Genomic DNA, 26,772 nt, shown 5'->3' on the forward strand with positions numbered 1-26,772 from the left:
TGAAAATGTACTGACAACACACTGCCCTAAACCACAGCCACCAAGGTTAATGGAAAGTGGAGAGAGAGCATCCGGGGCAAAACAGCAAGAGGTTCAAGGTGACACTGGAGCCCAGACTCCAGAGGCCCACATGCCCCAGTGCCTCTCTCTCTTCTGCCAGTGGGAACCTGGTTTTCACGGGGGAAAATGGTGAGCTGCGTAGGGGAGGCCGCTCTTCAGACGAGTAGAGAAACCCTGGCTCCCACAGCTGCCGCCGCCAAGCACAAAAGACACATGTACGCTTCTGTTCACTCCAGGAGGAACAGCAAAGGGATTCAGTCAAACGTCTATCGGGAAACACATTAAGAGTTGGTCTCAACTTAGGCTGTACTACGGAAAACGTTCAAAATTCCCTTCCAAGCAACCTAGGTCCTTTGCACGGAAACCACCCTCGACGGCCTCCCGAACTTTGGCATTTGTCATCCCTTACCTCCAGTGACCAAACGTCTCCTGGCATAAGGGAAAAGGTTAAGGAGAGGAAACAGTGACCCAAGGGCGGATGGGTGGCTCGAGCAGAAAGCAGCCTGCATGCCAACCCCGCGGGAAAGGGGTGGGGTGCTGTGAGCAGGGTCTCCCAGAATTATCTCCCTGGGGCTTTCATTCTGACCCTGCGAAGCCGAAGGGTCAGGTCAGAGAAAAGAAGCCCGAAGCAGCTTAATGACAGGCTCAGGGCCCTGGGATGAACCGGCAGGAAGCGGAAGCCCCGCTCATGCAGCCGTCTTTCTCTCTCCTGCCACCTCCGGGGGTGGGCGTGTGGGTGCCGGGCTCCAGCAGGAACAGCACGGAGCTGGGAGCTGGATGCACAGCCCCCGACAGACGTCCACCCGGCCAGCACTCACCACTCCCGGGTGCTGCGTGTGCCCTTCCGAACAAGAAGAGCTGCTGATCCTGACCCCTCGCCCTCGCCCTCCCCACCGCCGGGGCTGCATACATGCTCACCGGGTGGTCGGGAGCTGGGTGCTTGGTCCTGCTGGATGTCTGCCTGGGGATCCCTAAACCAGAGAATTGTCAGATCTCTGCATCTTGGCATGTTTTCTCATCTCCCCGCCCTGCATCCCTCCTGGGGCCTCGCACAGCCCTGCTCGGGTCAGTCTTAGGGCTCCCACGCCAACCCTGACCATGACCCCGAACCTGACGGTGACCCCTGATCCCGCCCCCGACGTGCGTGTAAGGAGCGACTGGATGAAGGAGGCAGATGCACCGGGCTTGGTGAGAGACCCCCACGTGCACCACGTGCACCACGTCCCCCACGTGCACCACGGGGACCGGGGACCGCGCTGGCACGCACCGAAGCGCTTCCGGGTCCACCAGTGCGGCTCCTTGATGGCGGAGAACTTCACTTCCGGGTGCAGCCGCAGGCGGTCGTAGAGGTCGGTGGTGCCGCACTTGGGCTGCCCGATGATGTAGAAGTGCGGCAGGCAGCGGAGGCGGAAGTGCTTGCCGTGCGCGTGGGACAGGTGGCCCCAGAAGGCCTTGCGCAGGGCGTCGAAGGTGGAGCGGAAGCGCTTGGAGTAGAGCACGTAGGAGTTGGTCAGATAAGGGTCGGTGGTGTTCCTCCCCGTGAACTCCTCGTACCAACAGGGGCTCTTACTGTTGGGGAGGAATTTGTGCGGGATGACTGAAAACATCTGCGGTCAAAAAGACAAAAAGGGGGAGAGACGCACCGAGGGGAAAACATTAGCACAAGCACATTCTGTCCACAGTATGATCCTGTCCTGAGACTTATTCCAGCGTTCACATTGGAACTATTATTGGCTGATGACTAAATACTAAAACAAAGCAAAACTTGGTAAACAGCCAATGACCATGCATTTCCTTAACCCCAAATAAAAATAAAATTTGGAGAGAATGAAAATAAAAGTTCAATCAAACTCCATTCTACCATGATTTACCTTGCACACACACACGCACACAAACACGGCAATCTAACTAAAGAGTTGGAACTTTTGACTATGTAGCTGGATATTTAAATGGCCGTTAGAGGCAAACACTGTGATTAGGACAGACTAGAAACAAGATGACGGTAATCTACAAAAGCAACTTTAACTGCCAGGGCCACATTTCAAGCAAAAAGTCCCGGAAAGGAATTATTAGGAGGGGCGTCCTTCAACATTGCTTGCTGCGCCATTCAGTACAGAATTCCCTTCTCTGGGCTAACTGCGTGGACACGGACCTCCCAGTGAGCTCTCATCCATAAGGCTGTCAAATTACCATTGCTACACTTGAGAAAGTTTTGGTCATTTTCTTCCCAAAGGTGGTGACAGGAAAGGAAGCAGCAATTTTTTAAAAATCAGTCCACAGAAATGAGCACCAGGCTACTCACGTGCAATTCCTGCTTCTTGAGATCTTCCACGTCTGGGAGCTGTCTGGTTGTGAACTCAATCCTGGCTGTGATGCTGCTGATAATTAATTTAATGCTTGGATCGTCCTTCACGTACGAAATATTATTTACAGAGGGTTGGTGATGATGCTCTTTTGTGTCACTCGGATTTTCACCATCCATCAAGCTGGGATTGCTGGGGAGGGCTCCGTAATGGAAAGGTGATGAGATCAGAAGCTCTTGGTGGACCCCAGAAAGGATGTAAGAAGCCATCACCAACGTCATTATTATCAATCCAAATACGAGGCTGCATCGCTTCCCCTTCTTGAAGCGCAAAAACCCACTCCAGCTCTCATTCCCTTCAGCCCTCACTTCGAGAACGGCAAGCAAGTTCATCTGCTTACCGTCCACTCGAAACACAATTTTGTTTTCTCCTTTGCACATGGGGCACTCCTGGCGACTGTGATGGGGGCCTCCTCGGCAGCTGACCTGCTGTGTGTGTGCTTCGTCGGGCAACAGCTGGATGCAGCAGTTAATGCAGTGCCTCATCGTAATGCCCTTGGGCTGCTGGCCCGCCGAGCCATGGGCGAGCCCCCAGGGAGTCCGGATGCCTGCAAGTCGTGCTGGAAAACTTCAAGGACGTCTCGTGATCACATACAATGGTTGAAAGACACAAGCAACAGAAACAAATATAAAAATGATCAGGCGCTAAAACACCAGAGAATGAGGAAGCGTGTTCTTTGGTTCGACTCCGAAAAACAACACGAATGATCTCCAATTGTCATGGTCTGTAAGAGCCACTGCAATCCTGGAAAAAGCCACAAGGTCGGGAGCAATTCTTCCTGTCCTTCAGGTTTTTCCCATGGCACCAAATGAAGTGGAGGAGTTCTCACTGGAGAACATGGGAACACCCAAGGGATTAGAAGATCTCATGGCCTCAATGAAGGATGGACTGGCGCACCATCCACACAGAGTCCATGAAGATTTCTTCTTTTACAGCCTGTGTTCCTTTGAAATGTTTCCTCTTCAAAATCTTTAAGATGTCAGATTGCCTAAACAACAGAGAAAAGAGGTTGTATTACATTATGTGATGATAGCAATAACCCTGGGACCATCTTCCAAGGAGAGACGTTCACGCTTCTTTTCCACTTCTCAATTTTGGCCAAGCTGACTGGATCACAAGCAAGTTAATCATATAGGATATATGAAAATCATATAGGATAAAGGGAGAGGTTTCGGGTCTTTGGTGCTTGGCTTTGGAGTTCAGTCTCTGCCTCCAAATGTGGCCCCAACACCAGCGCCACCAGCACCATATTAAACACCTCCTACTTTACACAACCCACATATTCTGTTATGCCTTTGCCTTGACACATCTAAGTGACTGGATCCCCCTGTCCCAGGACTTGCAGTCATTCTCAGATTCATGCACAGTCAGACTATGAATTTGAGGGATGAATTGAAATATCAGTGCTGTTAAGTCAACAAAAAAATCCAAGAAGGAGGATGTTTAGGGTGGGAGCAGGCAGAGAAAATGGTTTTTACTCTCCCAGTAGCACCAATAGTCTCTTAACCTAGAGCTAACATTTATTACTAGCTTAGGACGCAAAAGTTAATGAAAATTTAGAAACACTGAAATGATTCTCTCCTTCAGTAGAATGTATCATATTAAAAAATTTTTTTGACTTTAAGTAATTAAGCAATTAAATCCAACGTGCAGTATTCCCCTGAGCAACAGAACACTTTAGACCCTAAAACAATTTTTCACTTTCATCATCCTGGGGAAAACATGACTCTTCAAAATCCATTAACAGAAAATCCTGCGGTTATAAAATGTATCGTTGACCAAATGACACCTTTTTGTGGATGTTGTAAAAAGAGCAAAAAAGGAGACTTACTTAGTTTGCAGCAGTGGTATAACAATGCTAACCAGCTAGCTATGTGACCTTGAGCCAGCCATATAACCTCTCTGAGCTCTGGTTTCCTCACCAGTCAAATTAGGATAAAAAGTACCTCCCTTTCAAGTGTGTAACAAGTAGTATATCAGCTAATGCATGTGAAGACTTTGCATAATGCCTACACATATTGAGCATCCCATAAAAGGTAGATAATAATAGCATCATCGATGACTATTACTCTTATTTTTTAATTGTCAATGAATGCCAAGAACATCTGAAGTGAATCAAGGATGGGTAATCCCATCCCATTATTTTTCCTTAGCACCTCAGAATCACCCAGGGGTGGCAGACTCACCTCCAATTCTGCATACACACACCCCTCCAACAATCCTAGAGAAGGTGATATTAACTAACCCTGCGTTAAGCCCCCTCTCCCGTTGGCTGAAAGGCTGAACAATCAGAACTCACCAGCAGAAATATTCCCTCCCCTTGGACCGAAAGGCCCATGTCTTGTCAAAACACAATGACCAAGAAATAGCCAAGCAGTTTCCTAAAACATCTTCCACAAAATGTCCTGCGTGTTGTCGATAGGTCTTCAGTGCTTAAATTACCTGGAGAAAAGGTGAGATGGACCAAACTACACAGACTTCTTTAGAGTAGGACTTTTCACAGGAGAAGAATATAATACACAACGTTTCCAAAACATAATTGGCCAAAGAACTCTCACTACCGTCTCAAGGAAGCAGTTTGAGGAATGCTAGTGAGCAAAGGCTGAGATACGGGTCAGAGCAGTTCTGAGAAGTGCAGAGAAGCAGGGGCTGTGGGAGGGTTCGGCTGGAACCAGGCCAGTGCCTCGGGCCGCCACCCGCTCATCCCAGAGAGCAGTGGGAGGATGTGCCGGGAGCCTCAAGGCTCAAACCTCTGCCCCCAACTTGTTCAACCACCCCTGACCCATCACTGGGTACAAACAATTCTCCCCAACAGGAGAAACAACAGGGCAAGCTCCCCTACTTGGAAACCCACTCACTAGGCCAAGAAAACATTTTTCACACGCCAAAAACAAGGCCACGTGGGGTTAAAATAAGGCTCCAACCAGCATCGCAGCGGGGAGCCAGTCGCACCCTTCTGTCTCTCTGGCTACAGGAGGCCTAATTCAATTTTTTTCCAAACATGGTCTTTGAAGTTCCAAGACAAGAATGTACAAAATCTGGACCCAACAGGATGGGCAAAACATTCCTCAACAAGAACAAAGGTTTCCTTTGACAAGCAAAATAAACAAATAGACGTGAGTAGGCAGAGACGCGGACAGTCTCAACCGAGAGGCCTGGGACGTGGTGAGCCAGAGGATTTGTCCCCTGGGCAGGCTGCACCCTCCAGCCAGACCTCCCACTCCACGTCTCACTTTTTTTTTTTTTTTAACATCTTTATTGGAGTATAACTGCTTTACAATGGTGTGTTTCTGCTTTATAACAAAGTGAATCAGTTATACATATACATATGTTCCCATATCTCTTCCCTCTTGCGTCTCCCTCCCTCCCACCCTCTCTATCCCACCCCTCTAGGTGGTCACAAAGCACTGAACTGATCCCCCTGTGCTATGCGGCTGCTTCCCACTAGCTATCTACCTTACGTTTGGTAGTGTATATATGTCCATGCCACTCTCTCGCTTTGTCACAGCTCACCCTTCCCCCTCCCCATATCCTCAAGTCCATTCTCTAGTAGGTCTGTGTCTCTATTCCTTTCTTACCCCTAGGTTCTTCATGCCACGTCTCACTTTTTAAATGTAAAACGGGGAGCAGAGAACTGGGGAGACAATTCCAGATGCCTTAAGGGCCTCAAAGAAACACTCTCCTCTAATTCATTCATTCCTCCCTTCTGTGATTCACCAGATCCCTTCTGAAGGTAGATTGTGCACTGGGCACTGCGCGAGATGCAAGTCCAGGTGTGGAGGCCTGAAACCAGCGTGTGATGGGGGCTGTGATGTCATAAAAAATACGTATTCGGTCTCTGTCCCCTGTTCCTGGCTCAGAGCTTCTAAAACGCTTGGAACTTCCTGAGTGATAGGGGTGACAGGGCCAACACCTTTTGTTATTCAAAACAAGCCCCTTTCAACCACACCTCAGTTTATGCTTGTGAGGTGACTATTGCTGGGGCCCCCAGAGAGCTTCAGGATGGGGCTGGTAGCCAGAAAGACCAAACCTTGATTAGAAGCTTGGAACTTTCAGCCCTACCTCTCCAGCCTCCAGGAAAGGGAGAAGGGCTGGAGATTGAGTTAATCACCAATGGCCAAAGATTTAATCACTCGTGCCTACACAATGGAACCTCCATAAAACCCCCTAAAAGCCAGGATTCCGAGAGCTTTCTAGTTGGTGAGCTTATGGTAGTGCTGGGCGGGTGGTGCAGCCAGAGGGGGCGTGGAAGGTCCAAGACCCTCCCCGCAGACTGCCCCGTGCGTCTCCTCCATCTGGCTGTTCTTGTATTATCTCCTTTGTAATAGTCAGTAAGGCACTCTCCTGAGTTCTGTGCATCATTTTGGCAAATTATGGAACCTGAGGAGGGGGCTGTGGGAACCTCTGAATTTGCAACCAATTAGGACAGAAGTGTAGGTAGCCTGGGGACCCAAGACTTGTGACTGTGGCCTGAAGTGGGGGCAGTCTCAGAGGACTGAGCCCTTGACCCGTGAAGTCTGTGCTAATTCCAGGGAGTTACTGTAAGAATTCAACTGAATTGTAGGACACCAGCTGGTGTCTTAAGAGTTGGAGATTTTGCTGGTGTGGGAAAAAACCCCGGGGGTGCTCTCTTGGAGGAAAAAAATGTAAAACTATCTTACACTTACAAATTCCATCAAAACATATGGCCAGCGTATAGCATGTCAAATACTTGATTGAAAACAACAGCCAAGGCTTCCCTGGTGGCGCGGTGGTTGAGAATCCGCCTGCCAATGCAGGAGATGCGGGTTCGAGCCCTGGTCTGGGAAGATCCCACATGCCGCAGAGCAACTAAGCCCGTGCACCACAACTACTGAGCCTGTGCTCTTAGAGCCCGTGAGCCACAACGACTAAAGCCCGCACGCCTAGAGACCGTGCTCCGCAACAAGAGAAGCCACTGCAATGAGAAGCCCACGCTCCGCAGCAAGGACCCGACACAGCCAAGAATAAAAAATAAATAAATAAATTTATTAAATAAATAAGTAAATATAAAAACAACAGCCATATAACCAGGTGAATACATTGCTGTGAGCCTTTGTAAGTGCAGGACCTGGAGCTTGGAGGCTTCCAGGCCACCCTTGTCAGCCTCGACAGCAATGGTGCCGGAGTGACCATGACAGGGAGGGCTTTTCTCCACCAGGAGTTAGGGGCTGCAGGGCAACAGACAATAAAAAGTCACAAGTGAATAACACCATCTCAGATGCTAATAAAGGGTAGGAAGAAAATATAAAGGGAGAAAACAAGGAAACCCTTGAACAGGAGCTCTCAATGCCGCACCAGGGCCGGATAATTCTTTGTTGTCAGGGGCTGTTCTGTACACTGTAGGATGTGTAGCGGCATCCCTGGCCTCCATCCCCTGGGAGAGCTGATGCCTTAGAGGAAGGGGAAATAGAGTAGAGAGGATGGCCAGGGAAGACCTAACTCAGGAGGGGACCTCTGAATGATGAGAAGGAAGCCAGCTACGTGGAGATCAGGGAAGTAAAGACCCCATGAAGAAGAGAAGCTGGAGATCAAAGCCCATGGGGACCACCAGGAGAGCAGACCGCTGGGCTATGCGGCAGGTGCGGGCGGGGGAAACGGATGGGAGAAAAGGCAGGGGCAAGACTCTGGAAGGCTGGGTCAGGGCTAGGATTTGTCCAAACACAAAGCGTATTTGTATTTGCCCAAATACATAGATGCACACTATGTATGGTTTCAAAAAGATCTTTAAAATAAATATAACTATGAACTAACATAACTCAGTGAAGAAAAATCAGATTCATGTGACTGGACTGAAAGGAAAATGGACTGCTGCTTTCTTCCTGGATTGGCCTTTTCCATATGCCACCAATTATCCCAAGAACAGTCATTCCGAAACCTAACACCCAGGTTATTCTTTCTTAAGAAATAAGCAATGGATATCACTGCACTTCACCTGTCTGGAATGTCCACGTTTTGGTGCCAGTGGACTCAGATGAGAGAGGACCCTTGGCGCTCCCATTCAGGTATTAAACCAGAGTTCTCAGGTATACATTTCAGTGAGATTGCTCCCCAGCCTGGGCTCAGCACTGTGCCCTGAGCATGCAGGCTGTAATTGTGGGAACCTAGTACCACCGTAAGAGATCACATAACTGGTCCCAAAATAGAAAGCGTTCAATTACCCAGCCCTGGCTAGGATGGCCCCTATTAACCTAGGCACCCCGAGCATCATTAGCAAGCCGTTTATAACAAAGCTGTAATCGAGAGACCCAGATATACCACTTCAGATTAAGTAATTGAATGCCCCCTCAGTGTAAGATCGATAAAGGGCATCCAATTTCACCTCAGGAAAAACTTATTAAATTATTGTAGCTCGAAGCTGATATGGCAGAAGAAAGATGTACAAAACTTCCAAAGAAATCTGGATGAATTTAAATAAATAGCTTCATTTAGGTGGAACATTTACATCTGCCCTCTGGGAGTAGAGAGGAAAAAAATAGCTAATTACATTATTTTAGTTTAATGTTTTAAAGGAAAAAAATTGATGGGTCTTAATTAACCTTTACTAAAACACAAAGCCTTTTTCTCATCAGTATGTCTAACTGCTGACACTTCTCTTTGGGCTATGCATATGGAAATAAGTTTTTTTCAAGGAATATTAATCAACAAGTGACAAAAGGAACATCTTTCACATTTAGAGTTTGTCACTGGGACTGAGACGAAGGCTAACAAGACTGGAGGGTTCTGGACAAACAACAGATGATCAGCTTCAGTCTCATACCTGGATTTTATGCCTTTGACCACATCACAGTCAGTGAACAGAATAAGGCTACATTCCTCAATTAACACTCATTGGCCGACAGCACAGTGGGAAGAATACAGCCAGCAGTGACGTGGGCCAGGATGCTAAAGTTGTGTCCGCCTAGTGACTGCAGACAAGTCCCTTAAGTGATCTGGGCCTCTGTATTCTCAAAAGTCCTTGACGATAGTAACATCACATACAGCGCTGGAGCCTGGGTGCTCACGCAGGGTTACCCGGCTTTGACCTTGAGCAAGTCTACTAAACCTCTCTCCTCCCGTTTCCTTGGATGGAAACTGGGAATAACCTTAGGGTCTATATCATAGCACTGCTGTGAGCATTACATGAAACAATTCACGTCAAGTGCATAGAAGTGTCTGGCTCACAGTGCTAAATAAATGTTAGCTATTATTATATATACATAGTCCTGGCCCACAATAAGTATTGGATAAGTAGCAGTTTATTACTATTCATGGCAGATTGCATTTGGGTTCCAGTTTCTTATCTCTCCCTATATTCACCACCTTCACCACATAAATGACATTGCAGTTCCTCCGATCAAAGGAGTGGAATACATTTCTTCAGCCTTTGGCTTGGGTTTGGAAACTGCTTTGGCCAACAGAATGAGGCAGCAGTGATAGCAGGCCAGTCCCAAGCCCAGGCCTTAAGAGGGGTCGAGTGTGTCCGCCTACCCTCTGCACCTTTACCCTCGCTGTGGGAAGAACACGGCAGCTTGGCCAGGAGGATGAGAGACCCATGGACCAGAGCCGCCTAGCTGAGCCCAACCTGGAACAGCCAATACCCTACTGACCCCCAGCCAATCTCTACAGACATATGAGAAATAATAAACGGTTTCTGTTTTAAGTCACCGAGTCTTGTTTTGTTATGTGAGAAATGTTAACCGAAGTAAGATCCCAGGAAGAGGGCTGGGGTTGGCGATGTGAACACAGCCTGAAGGGGGCTAGTGCACCACGGCTGGCCGGGAGGGAGTCCGGGGAAAAGTCTGGACCTGCCTAAGAGGCAAGAGACCATTGTTTCGGGGTGCGTGAGGAGAGGGGATTCAGAGCACCGCCTAAACGAGCTCCAGAGATGGGCGCGAGCCGCGGCTAACAGCGTGGACCCCAGAGACGGGCAGGAGACGCTAAGGCTGCTGCTGCCGCCACCAAGAAGCCTGTGTGCGAGCACAGGTCACTATCCACACCCCCCTCCCATAAGCCTGTGCAGCCCGCCACTGCCAGGGTCCCGGGACCCAGGGACAACTTCCCCGGGAGAACGCACGGCGCGCCTCAGGCTGGTGCAGGCCCTCCCCGCACTCCGTACCCCTCCCTCCCCCTGGCCTGAGTGAGCCAGAGCCCCCTAATCAGCTGCTCCTTTAACCCTGTCTGGTCTGGGCGGGGGGTGGGGGGGGGTGGGGGGGGTGGGAACAGGCGCCCTCAGGCGACCTACACGCAGAGGCGAAGTCAAATCCAAAGCTGAACGCCAGGAGCTGTGCGAACAAAGAAGAGAAAGGGAAATCTCTCCCAGCAGCCTCGGGAGCAGCGATCAAATCTCCACAATCAACTTGATGCACCTGCATCTGTGGAATACATGAATAGACAACGAATCATCCCAAACTTGAGGCGGTGGACTTTGGGAGCAACTGTAGACTTGGGGTTTACTTTCTGCACCTAATTTGTTTCTGGTTTTATGTCTTTCTTAGTTTAGTATTTAGAGTTTACTATCATTGGTAGATTTGTTTCTTGATTTGCTTGCTCTCTTCCTTTTTTTTATATATAGATATAGATTTTTTCTTCCTTTTCTCTTTTTGTGAGTGTGTATGTGTTTGCTTCTTTGTGTGATTTTGTCTGTATAGCTTTGCTATAACCATTTGTCCGAGGGTTCTGTCTGTCCTTTTTTTTTTTTTTTTTTGAATATAGTTTTTATAACTTATCATTGGTGGATTTGTTTTTTGGTTTGGTTGCTGTCTTCTTTCTTTCTTTTTCTTTTTTTATTTCTTTTCAATTTTTTTCTTTTTAATAATTAAAAAATTTTTTAATTTTAATAACTTTATTTTCTCTTCCTTCCTTCCTTCCCTTCTTTCTTTTTTTTCTCCCTTTTCTGCTGAGCCATGTGGCTGACAGGGTCTTGGTGCCCCAGCCAGGTGTCAGGCCTCTGCCTCTGACGTGGGAGAGCCGAGTTCAGGATATTGGTCGACCAGAGACCTCCCGGCTCCACATAATATCAAACGGCGAGAACTCTCCCAGAGATCTCCATCTCAAAGCTAAGACCCAGCTCCACTCAATGACCAGCAAGCTACAGTGCTGGACACCCCATGTCAAATAACTAGCAAGACAGGAACACAACCCCACCCATTAGCAGAGAAGCTGCCTAAATTCATAATGAGGTCACAGATACCCCAAAACACACCACCGAATGCGGTCCTGCCCACCAAAAAGACAAGATACAGCCTCATCCACCAGAACACAGGCACCAGTCCCCTCCACCAGGAAGCCTACATAACCTACTGAACCAACCTTACTCACTGGGGGCAGACACCGAAAACAATGGGAACTGCGAACCTGCAGCCTGCAAAAAGGAGACTCCAAACTTAGTTAAGCAAAATGAGAAGACAGAGAAATACACAGCAGATGAAGGAGCAAGGTAAAAGCCCACCAGACCTAACAAATGAAGAGGAAATAGGCAGTCTACCTGAAAAAGAATTCAGAGTAATGATAGTAAAGATGATCCAAAATCTTGGAAATAGAATGGAGAAAATACAAGAAACGTTTAACAAGGACCTAGAAGAACTAAAGAGCAAACAAATAATGATGAACAACACAATAAATGAAATTAAAAATCCTCTAGGAGGAATCAACAGCAGAATAACTGAGGCAGAAGAACAGATAAGTGACCTGGAAGATAAAATAATGGAAATAACTACCACAGAGCAGAATAAAGAGAAAAGAATGAAAAGAATTGAGGACAGTCTCAGAGACCACTGGGACAATGTTAAACACACCAACATTAGAATTATACGGGTCCCAGAAGAAGAAGGGGGGAAAAAAAGGGACTGAGAAAATATTTGAAGAGCTTATAGTTGAAAACTTCCCTAATCCCTAATATGGGAAAGGAAATAGTCAATAAAGTCCAGGAAGTACAGAGTGCCATACAGGATAAATCCAAGGAGAAACATGCCAAGACACATATTAATCAAACTATCAAAAATTAAATACAAAGAAAAAATATTAAAAGCAGCAAGGGAACAACAACAAATAACATACAAGGGAATCCCCATAAGGTTAACAGCTGATCTTTCCACAGAAACTCTGCAAGCCAGAAGGGAGTGTCAGGACACATTTAAAGTAATGAAAGGGAAAAACCTATAACCAAGATTACTCTACCCAGCAAGGATCTCATGCAGATTCAATGGAGAAATTAAAACCTTTACAGACAAGCAAAAGCTAAGAGAATTCAGCACCACCAAACCAGGTTTACAACAAATGCTAAAGGAACTTCTCTAGACAAGAAACACAAGAGAAGGAAAAGACCTATAATAACGAATCCAAAACAATTTAGAAAATGGGAATAGGAACATACATATCAATAATTACCTTAAATGTAAATGGACTAAATGCTCCCACCAAAAGACACAGATTGGCTGAGTGGATACAAAAACAAGACCCTTATATATGCTGTCTACAAGAGACCCACTTCAGACCTAGGGACACATACAGACTGAAAGCAAGGGGATGGAAAAAGATATTCCATGCAAATGGAAATCAAAAGAAAGCTGGAGTAGCAATTCTCATATCAGACAAAATAGACTTTAAAATAAAGACTATTACAAGAGACAAAAGGAGGACACTACATAATGATCAAGGGATCAATCCAAGAAGAAGATATAACAATTGTAAATATTTATGCACCCAACATAGGAGCACCTCAATACATAAGGCAAATGCTAACAACCATAAAAGGGAAATCGACAGTAACATAATCATAGTAGGGGACTTTAACACTCCACTTTCACCAAGGCACAGATCATCCAAAATGAAAATAAATAAGGAAACACAAGCTTTAAATGATACATTAAACAAGATGGACTTAATTGATATTTATAGGACATTCCATCCAAAAAAAACAGAATATACTTTCTTCTCAACTGCTCATGCAATATTCTCCAGGATAGACCTTGGATAGATAGATAGATTTTGGGTCACAAATCAAGCCTTGGTAAATTTAAGAAAATTGAAATCATATCAAGTATCTTTTCCAACCACAACGCTATGAGACTACATATCAATTACAGGAAAAATGTAGAAAATACAAACACATGGAGGCTAAACAATATGCTACTAAATAACTGAGAGACCACTGAAGAAATCAAAAAATACCTAAAAACACATGACAATGAAAACATGACAACCCAAAATCTATGGGATGCAGCAAAAGCAGTTCTAAGAGGGAAGTTTATAGCAATACAATCCTACCTCAAGAAACAAGAAAGATCACAAATAAACAACCTAAACTTACACCTAAAGCAATTAGAGAAAGAAGAACAAAAAATCCAAAGTTAGCAGAAGGAAGAAATCATAAAGATCAGATCAGAAATAAATGAAAAAGAAATGAAGGAAACAATAGCAATGATCAATAAAACTAAAAGCTGGTTCTTTGAGAACATAAACAAAATTGATAAACCATTAGCCAGACTCATCAAGAAAAAAAGGGAGAAGACTCAAATCAACAGAACTAGAAAGGAAACAGGAGAAGTAACAGCTGACACTGAATAAATACAAAGGATCATGAGAGATTACTACAAGCAACTATATGCCAATAAAATGGACAACCTGGAAGAAATGGACACATTCTTAGAAAAGCACAACCTTTCAAGACTGGACCAGGAAGAAATAGAAAATATAAACAGACCAATCACAAGCACTGAAATTGAAACTGTGATTAAAAATCTTCCAACAAACAAAAGCCCAGGACCAGATGGCTTCACAGGTGAATTCTATCAAACATTTAGAGAAGAGCTAAACCTATCCTTCTCAAACTCTTCCAAAATATAGCAGAGGGAAGAATACTCCCAAACTCATTCTATGAGGCCACCATCACCCTGATACCAAATCCAGACAAAGATGTCACAAAGAAAGAAAACTATAGGCCAAGATCACTGATGAACATAGATGCAAAAATCCTCAACAAAATACTAGCAAACAGAATCCAACAGCACATTAAAAGGATCATACACCATGATCAAGTGGGGTTTATCCCAGGAATGCAAGGATTCTTCAATATATGCAAATCAATCAATGTGATACACCATATTAACACACTGAAGGAGAAAAACCATATAATCATCTCAATAGATGCAGAGAAAGCTTTTGACAAAATTCAACACCCATTTATGATAAAAAAAAAAACTCTCCAGAAAGTAGACAGAGAGGGAACTTACCTCAACATAATAAAGGCCATATATGACAAACGCACAGCCAACATCGTTCTCAATGGTGAAAAACTGAAACCATTTCCTCTAAGATCAGGAACAAGACAAGGTTGTCCACTCTCACCACTATTATTCAACATAGTTTGGGAAGTTTTAGCAACAGCAATCAGAGAAGAAAAAGAAATAAAAGGAATCCAAATCAGAAAAGAAGAAGTAAAGCTGTCACTGTTTGCAGATGACATGATACCATACATAGAGAATCCTAAAGATGCTACCAGAAAACTACTAGAGCTAATCAATGAATTTGTTAAAGTAGCAGGATACAAAATTAATGCACAGAAATCTCTTGCATTCCTATACACAACAACAAAAAATCTGAAAGAGAAATTAAGGAAACACTCTCATTTACCACTGCAACAAAAAGAATAAAATACCTAGGAATAAACCTACCTAAGGAGACAAAAGACCTATATGCAGAAAACTATAAGACACTGATGAAAGAAATTAAAGTTGATACAAATAGATGGAGAAATATACCATGTTCCTGGATTTGAAGAATCAATATTGTGAAAATGACTATACTACCCAAAGCAATCTACAGATTCAGTGCAATCCCTATCAAACTACCAATGGCATTTTTCACAGAACTAGAACAAAAAATTTCACAGTTTGTATGGAAACACAAAAGACCTCGAATAGCCAAAGCAATCTTGAGAAAGAAAAATGGAGCCGGAGGAATCAGGCTCCTGGACTTCAGACTATACTACAAAGCTATAGTAATCAAGACAGTATGGTACTGGGACAAAAACAGAAATATAGATCAATGGAACAGGATAGAAAGCCCAGAGATAAGCCCACGCACGTATGGTCACCTCATCTTTGATAAAGGAGGTGAGAATATACAATGGAGAAAAGACAGCCTCTTCAATAAGTTGTGCTGGGAAAACCAGACAGTTACATGTAAAAGAATGAAATTAGAACACTCCCTAACACGATACACAAAAATAAACTCAAACTGGATTAAAGACCTAAATGTAAGGCCAGACACTATAAAACTCTTAGAGGGGAACATAGGCAGAACACTCTATGACATAAATCACAGCAAGATCCTTTTTGACCCTCCTCCTAGAGAAATGGAAATAAAAATGAAAATAAACAAATGGGACCTAATGAAACTTAAAAGCTTTTGCAAAGCAAAGGAAAACATAAACAAGACAAAAAGACAACCCTCAGAATCGGAGAAAATATTTGCAAATGAAGCAACTGACAAAGGATTAATCTCTAAAATATATAAGCAGCTCATGCAGCTCAATATCAAAAAAACAAACAACCCAATCCAAAAAGGGGCAGAAGACCTAAATAGACATTTCTCCAAAGAAGACATACAGATGGCCAACAAACACATGAAAGGATGCTCAACATCACTAATCATTAGAGAAATGCAAATCAAAACTACAATGAGGTATCACCTCATACCAGTCAGAATGGCCGTCATCAAAAAATCTACAAACAACAAATGCTGGAGAGGGTGTGGAGAAAAGGGAACCCTCTTGCACTGTTGGTGGGAATGTAAATTGATACAGCCACTATGGAGAACAGGATGGAGGTTCCTTAAAAAACTAAAAATAGAACTGAACTGCCATACGACCCAGCAATCCCACTACTGGGTATATACCCTGAGAAAACCATAATTCAAAAAGAGTCATGTACCACAACGTTCATTGCAGCTCTATTTACAATAGCCAGGACATGGAAGCAACCTAAGTGTCCATCGACAGATGAATGGGTAAAGAAGATGTGGCACGTATATACAATGGAATATTACTCAGCCATAAAAAGAAATGAAATTGAGTTATTTGTAGTGAGGTGGATGGACCTAGAGACTGTCATACAGAGTGAAGTTAAGTCAGAAAGAGAAAAACAAATACCATGTGCTAACACATATATATGGAATCTAAAAAAAAAAAGGTTCTGATGAACCTAGGGGCAGGACAGGAATAAAGACACAGACGTAGAGAATGGACTTGAGAACATGGGGAGGGGGAGGGTAAGCTGGGAGACAAAGTGAGAGAGTGGCATGGACATATATACACTACCAAATGTAAAATAGATAGCTAGTAGGAAGCAGCCACATAGCACAGGGAGATCAGCTCTGTGCTTTTTGACCACCTAGAGGGGAGGGATGGGAGGGAGGGAGGGAGACGCAAGAGGGAGGGGCTACGGGGATATATGCATATGTATAGCTGATTCACTTTGTTATACAGCAGAAACTAACACACCATTGTAAAGCAATTATACTCTAATTAAGATGTTAAAAAAAAACCTTATTTAAAAAAAAAAGAAAAAAATGTAGGGAGATTTGGTTAATCTTTAAGATGTTACTGGATAATATAGGACTGATAGTGGGTGGTTATTTTCTGTTCCTATTAAGGGAAGAACAAGTGTAAGCTTTATTATCAACCAAAATGATTAAATTTAAAAGAATCGCTTAACTCAAAAAAAAAAAAAGTTAACTGATACACTCTTCTATAGGTTACAAACAATAGATGTTACTAAATTAAGCTGGTATAATTATACATTTAAGAGTTCCAAAAAGTGTCTTTATCTGAGTAAAGTGAGCAATTCAGGGCAAAGCAATTCATCCAAAGACCCAGTGAATCAACTGAACCAATGCTGTGGCCTTGAAGGATGCTTTGGCTAACACCAGAAGCAGATATGCCAAAATAAAGCTGGAAACCCAGATGGCAGCTGTTCCCAAATCAAGACAAAACTACCCAAATGTCACACATCAGGTTATTTTCTGGCAAAATGTGTATTTACAAGAACCACAGCTGTTATGTTTTAGTTATCAGATGACTGACCACATTTTCCCCAGTCCCTGATGAAGAACCTTCCTCCCTGCCTATTTTTAGAGTCACTATAATTTCCTCCTTGCTCCTCTCCTTGAGCAAGCCCTTCCTGCATCCTGTGCTCATGGTTTCCTTGCCAGATTTCGTCTTTCCTGATGACTAAGACACCTTCTGCCTGCTTTGTCTAAAACAGGGATTCTCAAACTGTGACCTGCAGGATCTTCCTGGCTCACTCAAAATGTGTGTCATACAAAACACAGGCAGTTTTTTAAAGTTTTAAAAACATACTTGACATTAAGTTCATCATCAACATTTTATTTGTGAGTCATGACCACTTCACATGTTTTACAGTCTAGAAGACACATTCTAAACTCTTATTTCATTACATAAAATATATCTTTAAGAAACAGGCATTTTCTCTGAGACCAATTCTCCACAAATCTGCAGCCAGCTCCTCCTCTGCATCTGGCCTAGGGAACCAAGTGATTTGCAACTCGGTAGAAAGTTGGGATGTAGCAAAAACGTTCTCTGGGCGGTCATAGCAAAGCCTTACAGGAGTCAGCCTGCCCAAGGTCTCAGGCAGGCTTGCATTTCAATCCGACTCAAGTCTGTGCCAGCTTTATGATCTCAGGTAACTAACTTCACCATTCCGTGACTTTACTTCCTCATCTGTAAAATGGGAATAAAACTATCTCCTCCCAGCATGGATGTGAAGAGGAAATGAGATAATATACAGAAAAATGCTTAACCCGGCACCTAGCACACACCAAGCCACAATAAATGATGTGTATTATTATAGGAGAGGCCCTCAGACCTTCATTCCAGGCTACCTGCTTTCAGTGTATATATAGTTCTAGCATAGATGTCTCATTTTCCTGTCTGCAACTAATCTGAAGTAATGAGTGAAAAGAGGCAGGTGGCAGCTACAGGCAGGCACACAGATGCAGGAATAACAGTGAAGTTTTATAGTAGAAACAAGATGTTAAAAAGCAGAGCTGACTGGGATCATTCAGGTGCCTCAATAACCAGGGTGGGGAGCCCTGGAGAGCCTGGAACAGCTGTGGGTGTACCCTGGGAAAAGCTTACCCCCCTCTCAGTGATCATCTGTCTCCAACAAGGCAGCGCGCCACGGGGTGTGGCCCCGGAACTGAGATTCCCAAGCGTGGTCCCCATCCAGACCTGACGTTCACCTGGCTGGCAACCCTGGACAAGTCACTGCATCTCTGAACCTGTACCTTGTACGTAAAATATGGAGTCGGGACTACCTCTTTCAGCCCTAACACTCCTGAGTGGATGATTTGCAATTAACTACTCCCTAATAAAAACCCAGTATCATCATCTATGATGTCTTCCGGCTGCTAAGAAGCCAACAATTTTGCAGCCAGCACTGAAAAGCGGGCGCAGTACTTGCCTTATGCTAGGCAAAAAAGCTGGACAATTAACCCCCAAACACACAGTGCACTTTCCTTATTAGTAGCCCACACCGGTGAGCACACGTTTATCAAGCACCCACGGTGTGCCGGGCACTGTGTTTGTTGAAGCTACAAATATGAAAAATGCACAACCCAGGTCCTCTGTTAACATCCCATCTAACTCCAGAACAAGGGCTCCAAAGGCTCCAGAAGAAAGCCCACACTCAGAATCATAGATCCCTTTCAAGGGCAGCCCCAAAGCCCACCAGCCCCTGAGCATCTGCAGAGCTGGGAAACCAGCGCTGGTTCAAAATGTACCCTAACAATGGAGCCGCCTCATTGACCCACGGGATATCCGACAGCTGAAGGCGGAAGGGCAAATGGGATCCTTTTAATATCCCCTGGGATGGCTCACTCTCCCATAGGGTAACCTGCTCCAGCACCCTCGTGCAACCACCAGATGTATGGATGACACCCAGACAGTGCCCCAGTCTCTCTAAAATGCACAGAACGACCAGCGGCAGGGTGAACAAGAGGCTGCCACTACGTTCACTTTGCACGGTCACCCAGCAATCTCAGTGGGCACGAGATTCTAAAGGTCTTTGTGACACAACCGACAACTTTTTTTCTGAAAGCAAACGGGAGGAGAAACTATTTCTAACCACTCATTTTATTATTTCCAGTAGTAACTGTAATGTACATTGGTGCTGGATTTAGGTACTTGATCTTCCACTCAAGCCTGTACACCTACGGCGGTGGTTTTCCATTAGAGTAGAACCTACTTGAGACAAGCTTACCAGGTTGCTGTGAAACCCACCCACCTACATGGCTCTCGGCAAGAAAGCAAGGACAGTCCTATAACGTAAAGCATGTCAAGGAAGCAATGTGCAGTCTGTTTGAAGACATTTGAAATTAGAAATGAAATATCACTCTCTGTGCAGACGAGGATGTATACTTCGAAACACGGGCCCAGTTTAGGGTTTTAAGTGACTCCAGGGATGGTGAAAAGAGAAGGTGACAAATGTTGATCCAGCCCGCCACGCACAGAAGCACCACGCAAGGTCCTTTCTTGATGGCAACCCTCTGAGGTCAGCACTGCGACCCCCAAGTTAAATGCAGGAAACTGAGGCACCACAGGGTTAAAAACGTCCCCGGAACCCCATGGCCAGCCAGCGGCAGAACCAAACTCCAACCACAGGTCTGTTTGGCTGCAAAGCCTACGATCCTTCCCCATACCACACCATTATGTAAGATGGCAGCTCCGGGAGAAACCTGCTTAGAACTCGAGGCTCAAAGAGCAGCAAGGTCAGCTTTCACCCAGCCCACCGGCCACCCTGTCTCCCAGGCAAGGAGGTGTGGCTGGAGCTGGGGACTGTCCGACTGGACTGTCAGCTCTACAAGGACAGGGTCAGTGATGCTCAGCCTGAAATCAAATCAGTGTAGGTACTAGATTTCCTTGTACATCAACCATGCCTGGCACAGGGGCGGGTGCTCCCTGAATAGTTCTTAAACTAATGAGCGAAGGAGCAAACTCTTGGCAGAAATCCAGGACAGGGCTCTTGCCACTTAGTGACAACAATAAAAGTGACATGAGCTACATTTATTGAAGGCCTTCTGGTGTCCAGACACCAGGCTGGGATTTATATGCAGAATCCTGTCTATACTTCATGATAATCTAAAGGAAAGCCCAATTAGTACTCCCATTTTACAGATGAATTGAATTCTATACACCTCCTCCCCGCCACCCCCATGACTCAGAGTATAGGACAGAGAGCGAGCCTGGGGATCAGAAGGCCTGGGTGGACCACCTGCCACACCTACTAACCAGCCATGTGACCATAAGCAAACCCCAGCACCGCTTAGACCCTCATCCTCGTTTTCTCAAAGTACGACACATCATCACAGAGTCCAGTGATCTCAGGAACACAGGTATCTGATAAATTCTCTTATTATTCTTTTTGCACACTTTCAAGGATTCAAACATCTGCAACAAAAAACCTTAACTACTGGGGTGGGGGGAAGTCACACATTTTCAGACTAGTGTGTCCTTTTGGCTCTTGTGTAACTAGACCACAAAGATGAGAGGTAGATTCTAGCTGCCTTCCAACAATTCTTCCTTAACAAATAGGAAAATGAATGAAAAGGAGAAGTGGTTCTAAGTATAATGCAGAGACTAAGTATTAGGGCCAAAAGGAGCAAGGGGCTCTGCCCCCCCTCACTTGGGTGCCCAGAACCCTCTCACCTGCTTTGATGTGACGTCAGGAAGAGTGAGGAGGCTGCCAAACATCGGAAGATGACCAATCCAAATGTCCTTCAGGACGGGCGGAGGAGACAGGTCTTGCCCAGACACGGAGCTCACTGTTCAAAACCAACTGCGAATAATGATTTCGCAGCTGTACGAGGGACCTACAATGAATACATTAGAGGCGGCACAATGAATGGGGAGCAGCTGCACACTCCCCACCAGATGGCCTTGCTGATCTGAATAGTTTTAAACATTGTTTTATTTCCAAAGATAAGCAAAATAAGAATCTGGTTAACCCTTGAACAAGAAGAACCGCCTGAAAACACTTCTTTGGAATTTATGTCTTTTGGATGGAAAAAGTGAGCCATCTGACTGAACTGCAGTGTCCCCTGGAGGGTTTTAGAACAAGGTGAGGGTAACATGGGATTTCTCCAGGACATCCACTGTCTACCCACAGACAGGTCTAGCTCTCACGAGGTGTGGCAAGAGGCAAGGACAGCAACTCCAGCACCGACACCAGCTTGGGTGTGTAGACCCCAGGGCTGTGGGGAGGTGTGTGCCACCCCCCAGGGCTGTGCAGAGGTACTCCAGGAAGCTACAAGACAGTTTGAAGCTTCCACCTTTAAAATATTTAAGCATTTGAAACATTGTTTTTAAATTGTTATGCTCAGATACAGAACTAAGTGACACAAAATCTACAATGTTGCAGCTTACTTAGGTGTATGCAAGCTGCTTGCCGGCAGCCTAGGGCACTCCAGTGAGAATTCATTATCTTCTGCCTTCAGGGTCTCCTGGAGGTGAGTTTGAGAAGCACTGATACAGGGCCGGGGTGGGGTGGGGGGGGGGAGAACTAACAAGAACTGAACACTTGTTCCACGGCAGGCACTATGCTGCCTCTCATCTACCCCGACTTTGAGGCGATGCTAAAAGTAGATGCAATTGCTCCATTTTGCAGGTAAGAAAACTGAGGCTCTGGGCAGCAAAGTGGCTTGTCCTAAATCACACAGCAAGTAAGTGGCAGATCTGGATTTAAACACAAGCTGAGGGACTTCCCTGGTGGCACAGTGGTTAAGAATCCGCCAGCCAATGCAGGGGACATGGGTTCGAGCCCTGGTCCAGGAAGATCTCACATGCCGTGGAGCAACTAAGCCTGTGCGCCCCAACTACCGAGCCTGCGCACCTAGAGCCCGTGCTCTGCAACGAGAAGCTACCACAATGAGAAGCCCGTGCACTGCAAGAGTAGCCCCCCTTGCCACAACTAGAGAAAGCCCACGTGCAGCAACCAAGACCCAACACAGCCAAAAATAAATAAATAAATAAATAAATTTAGAAAAATAACACAAGCTGAAGCCCAAACTGCCCCTCCCCGCAGGGAGGGTGGGACCCACATGCACATTACAGTTTCCAAACACCTTGCTTCCAACTTTACTTACATAGTGTATTACTTTTATAACCACGAAAATGAGAAAGATGAAATAATGATAATAAATACTGACAAACAGGAATGGCAAATAGAAAATGGGCTGGTCAGTGCTTTGTGACCACCTAGAGGGGTGGGATAGGGACGGTGGGAGGGAGACGCAAGAGGAAGGGGATATGGGGATATATGTATATGTATAGCTGATTCAGTTTGTTATACAGCAGAAACTAACACAACAATGTAAAGCAATTATAGTCCAATAAAGATGTTAAAAAAAAAAAGAAAGCTAAAGAAAAGAAAATGGGCTGGGCCAAGCTCCCCAGGACACGAGTTCCCATCTCTGAACCTCAGTTTCCTCATCTGTTGAAAATGGGTGCACTCTTGCCTCTCTCTGCAGATCCGGTGGCACAAGGGGTGACAATGAGGCTGCAGGGCTATACGAGGCAAGGTGTCATGGCACGGAAAGGGTCTATGCAAACTGCCAAATGGGAAGTTACATCCAAGCCCCACTTTATCCCCTCACTTCTCAAGTTATCTCTGCATTAATATCCCCCCCACCGGATATACTATAATGCTTGACTGTTGTAAAAAAAATCCAGTTCCCGGGCTTCCCTGGTGGTGCAGTGGTTGAGAGTCCGCCTGCCGATGCAGGGGACATGGGTTCGTGCCCCGGTCCGGGAGGATCCCGCATGCCACGGAGTGGCTGGGTCCGTGAACCACGGCCGCTGAGCCTGCGCGTCCGGAGTCTGTGCTCCGCAACGGGAGAGGCCACAGCAGTGAGAGGTCCGCGTACCGCAAAAAAAAAAAAAAAAAAAAAAAAGTATATAAAAAAAAAAAATCCAGTTCCCATCGAACTAAGAATGACATGCCTGGGAGTGAGTCCAGGAGGAACATCTCCCTTGCCCTCTCTGCCACAGCCATGAAAATCCTGGAGCCGACCACAGAATTCCCCAGAGTGGGCATCCATGTCTATAAACATGCACATTCCAAAAGAGTACCAAGGGACAACACGCAAAAAGGACAGTGGGACCCTAGATGACAATTTCTCATGACTGTTTGCTAAGGCCAAATGAGCCTCTAAATCTTTTGACACAGGATCCTGCTTCACACGGCTACACAGGGAATTGGCACGTTGCCCCCATGGAAAGAGAAGCGTGGTGGTAGGGACCAAAGATGAAAGTCCATACCCCAGAAGTATGTGAACACACACACACACACACACACACACACACACACACACACATACCCCTGCCCATCTGGTTGCTGTGTGCCCTTGTGCAGACCACATTACACTTCTGTGCCTCAGTTTGCTCATCTGTCTAATGGAGACAATGTGGTGCTACCTACCGCCAGGGAGCTGTGCGGATCAAACGGGATGGCCCGTGCAAAATGCCTCTACAGTGCTGCCAACACCAACCCCCAACCCTAAACTCCATAAACAGCAACCAACCACCACCACCTCCCCCATTTCTCTTCCTTCTGTCCCTCCCATCTCTGCAGACAGGATCTCAGCCCCGCAGTACGGACTCTCACCCGGGGTACAAAGACCCAGCCAAGGCTGGATGCAAAATAGGAAGAAGGAAAGTTGCAAAAGCTGTGTGTCAGCAACGTCTGATCGAGACTGACTGAAATAGGCCCTGTTCTGCAGTGACACGGCGACAAACACGCTGGTCCCACCAGGACACCCGAAGCCAAGAACTAGATTTGGGATGCAAGGAAAGACCCAGAGAAAAAAATAATTAAAAAAATGGTTGTTTTAGCCAATATTTTATAACTATAAATGGAACATAACCTTTTAAAAAAAAGTAAACGGCAACCAAAATATATGCAGTCGTACCAGTTAAAATAATTGCAAAATAAAACTCCTTGGTATTCAATAAATAAATCATTTAAAATGGTAGTTTCAAACTCTCCTTCTAATAACTTCCTTGACACTTTTAGAAAAGAGACCCAGTTTCTGATAACCCCACTCAAATCTGAAATCCAGATTCCCAACCTCTGTAAAATAAATAGATCAAGTAAGTATTTATTGACAGACATATCACCCAAGACGCTAAACACAGATCAGTCTGTCGAAAAGGAGTTCTTTTCTCTTCTCCATTAAGTAGAGGCGTTCAAAGTGTTTGGTGGGGTATGATTTCTTTCAAAAAACATCTCTCCAAGTTTTGATACTTGAAGCTGGAGAGGTGGACATTCAATAAACATTATAACAAAGGCATGCTCTCCAAGAATAACCATGTTTCCCTGGAGTCCGCTAAGATGCTGCTTCAACAGAGCCCTCCACAGCTGCCCTGCTGATGGAGAGGACTAGCCTCCTTCTGCAACGAGGTAAAGCAGAGTGGGGACAGGAGAGCAAGCAATACTCGGTATAAAAGCAGACAGCTGGGCTGCACGAGCTGCCCTGAGAACTCAGTGGTGCTACGTAAACAAGTAACCTCTTGGAATTAACCCCGGAAGAGTGGAATCTTTTCCAGAAAGATCTGGAAAGCGTTCAGGCCTCATTCCGAAGGTTGGGACTTGTTTGCAGAGAGCAGACTTCTTCCTGGACTAAAAAAGTCTCAAATTTTTAAAAATGGCCAAAAAAAAAATCCCCGTAGCTGATTTTCTGTCAAGAACTGCTCTGGTTGGTTCAGATAAATATTTGGCCAAAGCACATAGATGTTCAGACCTAGAGTCAGCTCAGAGTCGATAAGAACTTCTCCCGACACAATCCGAGTGCCCATGTGACGACGTGCCCATCCTTCCCGGGCCCAGCAGAGGCCATGGAGCCGCCAAACGAGCACTGGACATGGTGTCCACGGGGACACATGGCGAGCAGAGCAGAAACACGCCTGACTCGATGGCTCTTACACCACAAGGTCCTGAAACAGCTGCCCAACTAGGTGACCTTGGGCCGGCCGCCTCACCTGCAGGCCACCTAAACTCCGAGCCCCAGTCAGCTGCCTCGCTGTGAATGGGGACATTCACCACCCAAGGAAAGAAGTGGGACTGGGCCCCGCACGGGTGCTCCCTCTGCTCCTCCGGCTATTGTTATCCCACAGCCTCTGTTTCTCTGTCTCCATCTGCATCCCCCAGCCTCCCTGGATGGCCACCATCACCACCAATACTGGTCTGCTTGACCTATGAACTCCCGCTCTCCGTTCAGATGTCAGTCAAGCTCCCCCCTCCCCAGCCCCCAGACCAAGTCAGCCCCTGCCCTCAACCGCCAAACCCCTTCTACTTCTCATCTTCATGTGTGCTTACTGGGCTGATATCTGCCTTGACCACTGGGCTATAAGCTCCATGAAGGCAAGAGTGTCTCTTCTGTTGACTTTAATAAATATTTCCTAAAAAAGGAAATTAGAAAGGCAGACAGGAAACAGGTAACACTTACACAAATATAGCACAGTCATAAACAGAGAATTCCCAATGATGGGAAAGGGGGGGGTCATGTTCAAAACAGGACTTTAAATTCTGCAGGTTTTTGAAGTCTGCCTCTCTGGAATTAGTCCCTATGGCACTGAAAACCCATTTCCTGGCATCTCTCAAGCCTGTAGCTGGCACTGGTTTCCATGCTGGGACTGTCTGGTGGGCCGGCCCCGGGCTCTGACACCCACAGAGCTGCCTCCACCCGCCCCCGGTTCTGCTAGAGCAGAAGCAAGGGCCTCCAAGGGCCCGGAACGGGATCTCACTCCCCCAAACCACAAGTGTACCTCCCTGCCTTTCTAAATTAGCTTTCATCCACAAGAAAACATCAAAATGCTATGTCTTAGCAAATTACATGATTCTTATCTGTGGCAGGATGTTTTGTGTTTTTTCCTTTTTTTTTTTTCCATTTTGTTTTGTTTTTACTCATTTTCAGTTCTTACAACCCCTTCGGGCAAATTTCTGAACGCGCTCAGTCTACCCGGCTTCTCAGCACATGCCACAAAACCCCAGGACTGAGCTCGGAACAAAAGGAAAAAAAAAAATTCCCTCCTCCTTTTGGATCATTTTTATTCCTTTCCTGTAAAGGAAATCTGGCAATGTTTCAAAAACATCAAGTACTCAGAATCGACTAAACATCCAAATTACCTTTCTCCCTTCTTTTTTCCTTCTCTTTTTTCTTTTTTTTTTTTTTTTTTTTTTTTGTCTCCTCAGGTACTTTCCCCCCATCTATATTTAAAAGAGATAAAAATACCAATTACTATGTAATTAAATGAGTTCTTCATTAACTTGAAGGA

General features: G+C 45.4%; 1 protein-coding gene across 5 annotated transcripts in view; it reads right to left on the reverse strand.

Moving 5' to 3' along the window:
* The window catches only part of CHST15 (carbohydrate sulfotransferase 15), a 98,902-nt gene that overhangs the window by 45,672 nt on the left and 26,458 nt on the right, over positions 1 to 26,772 (reverse strand). For 2 of the 5 annotated variants that reach the window (XR_009535996.1, XM_060125906.1), the window contains exons 1-3: positions 21,148 to 21,387; positions 2,363 to 3,411; positions 1,328 to 1,667 (exon numbers count right to left, since the gene is read on the reverse strand). Coding sequence is in view for 4 of the 5 variants with exons in the window: in XM_060125906.1 (XP_059981889.1) it covers positions 1,328 to 1,667; positions 2,363 to 2,908 (886 nt within the window). In the remaining variant the exon portion in view is untranslated. Of the gene's footprint in view, positions 1 to 1,327; positions 1,668 to 2,362; positions 3,412 to 21,147; positions 21,388 to 21,864; positions 21,888 to 26,772 lie in introns of those variants that run through there. The other 3 variants (XM_060125909.1, XM_060125908.1, XM_060125907.1) reach the window with 2 other exon arrangements.

Source organism: Lagenorhynchus albirostris, chromosome 16 (genome assembly GCF_949774975.1).
Source record: "Lagenorhynchus albirostris chromosome 16, mLagAlb1.1, whole genome shotgun sequence".
Taxonomy (NCBI): Eukaryota; Metazoa; Chordata; class Mammalia; order Artiodactyla; family Delphinidae; genus Lagenorhynchus; species Lagenorhynchus albirostris.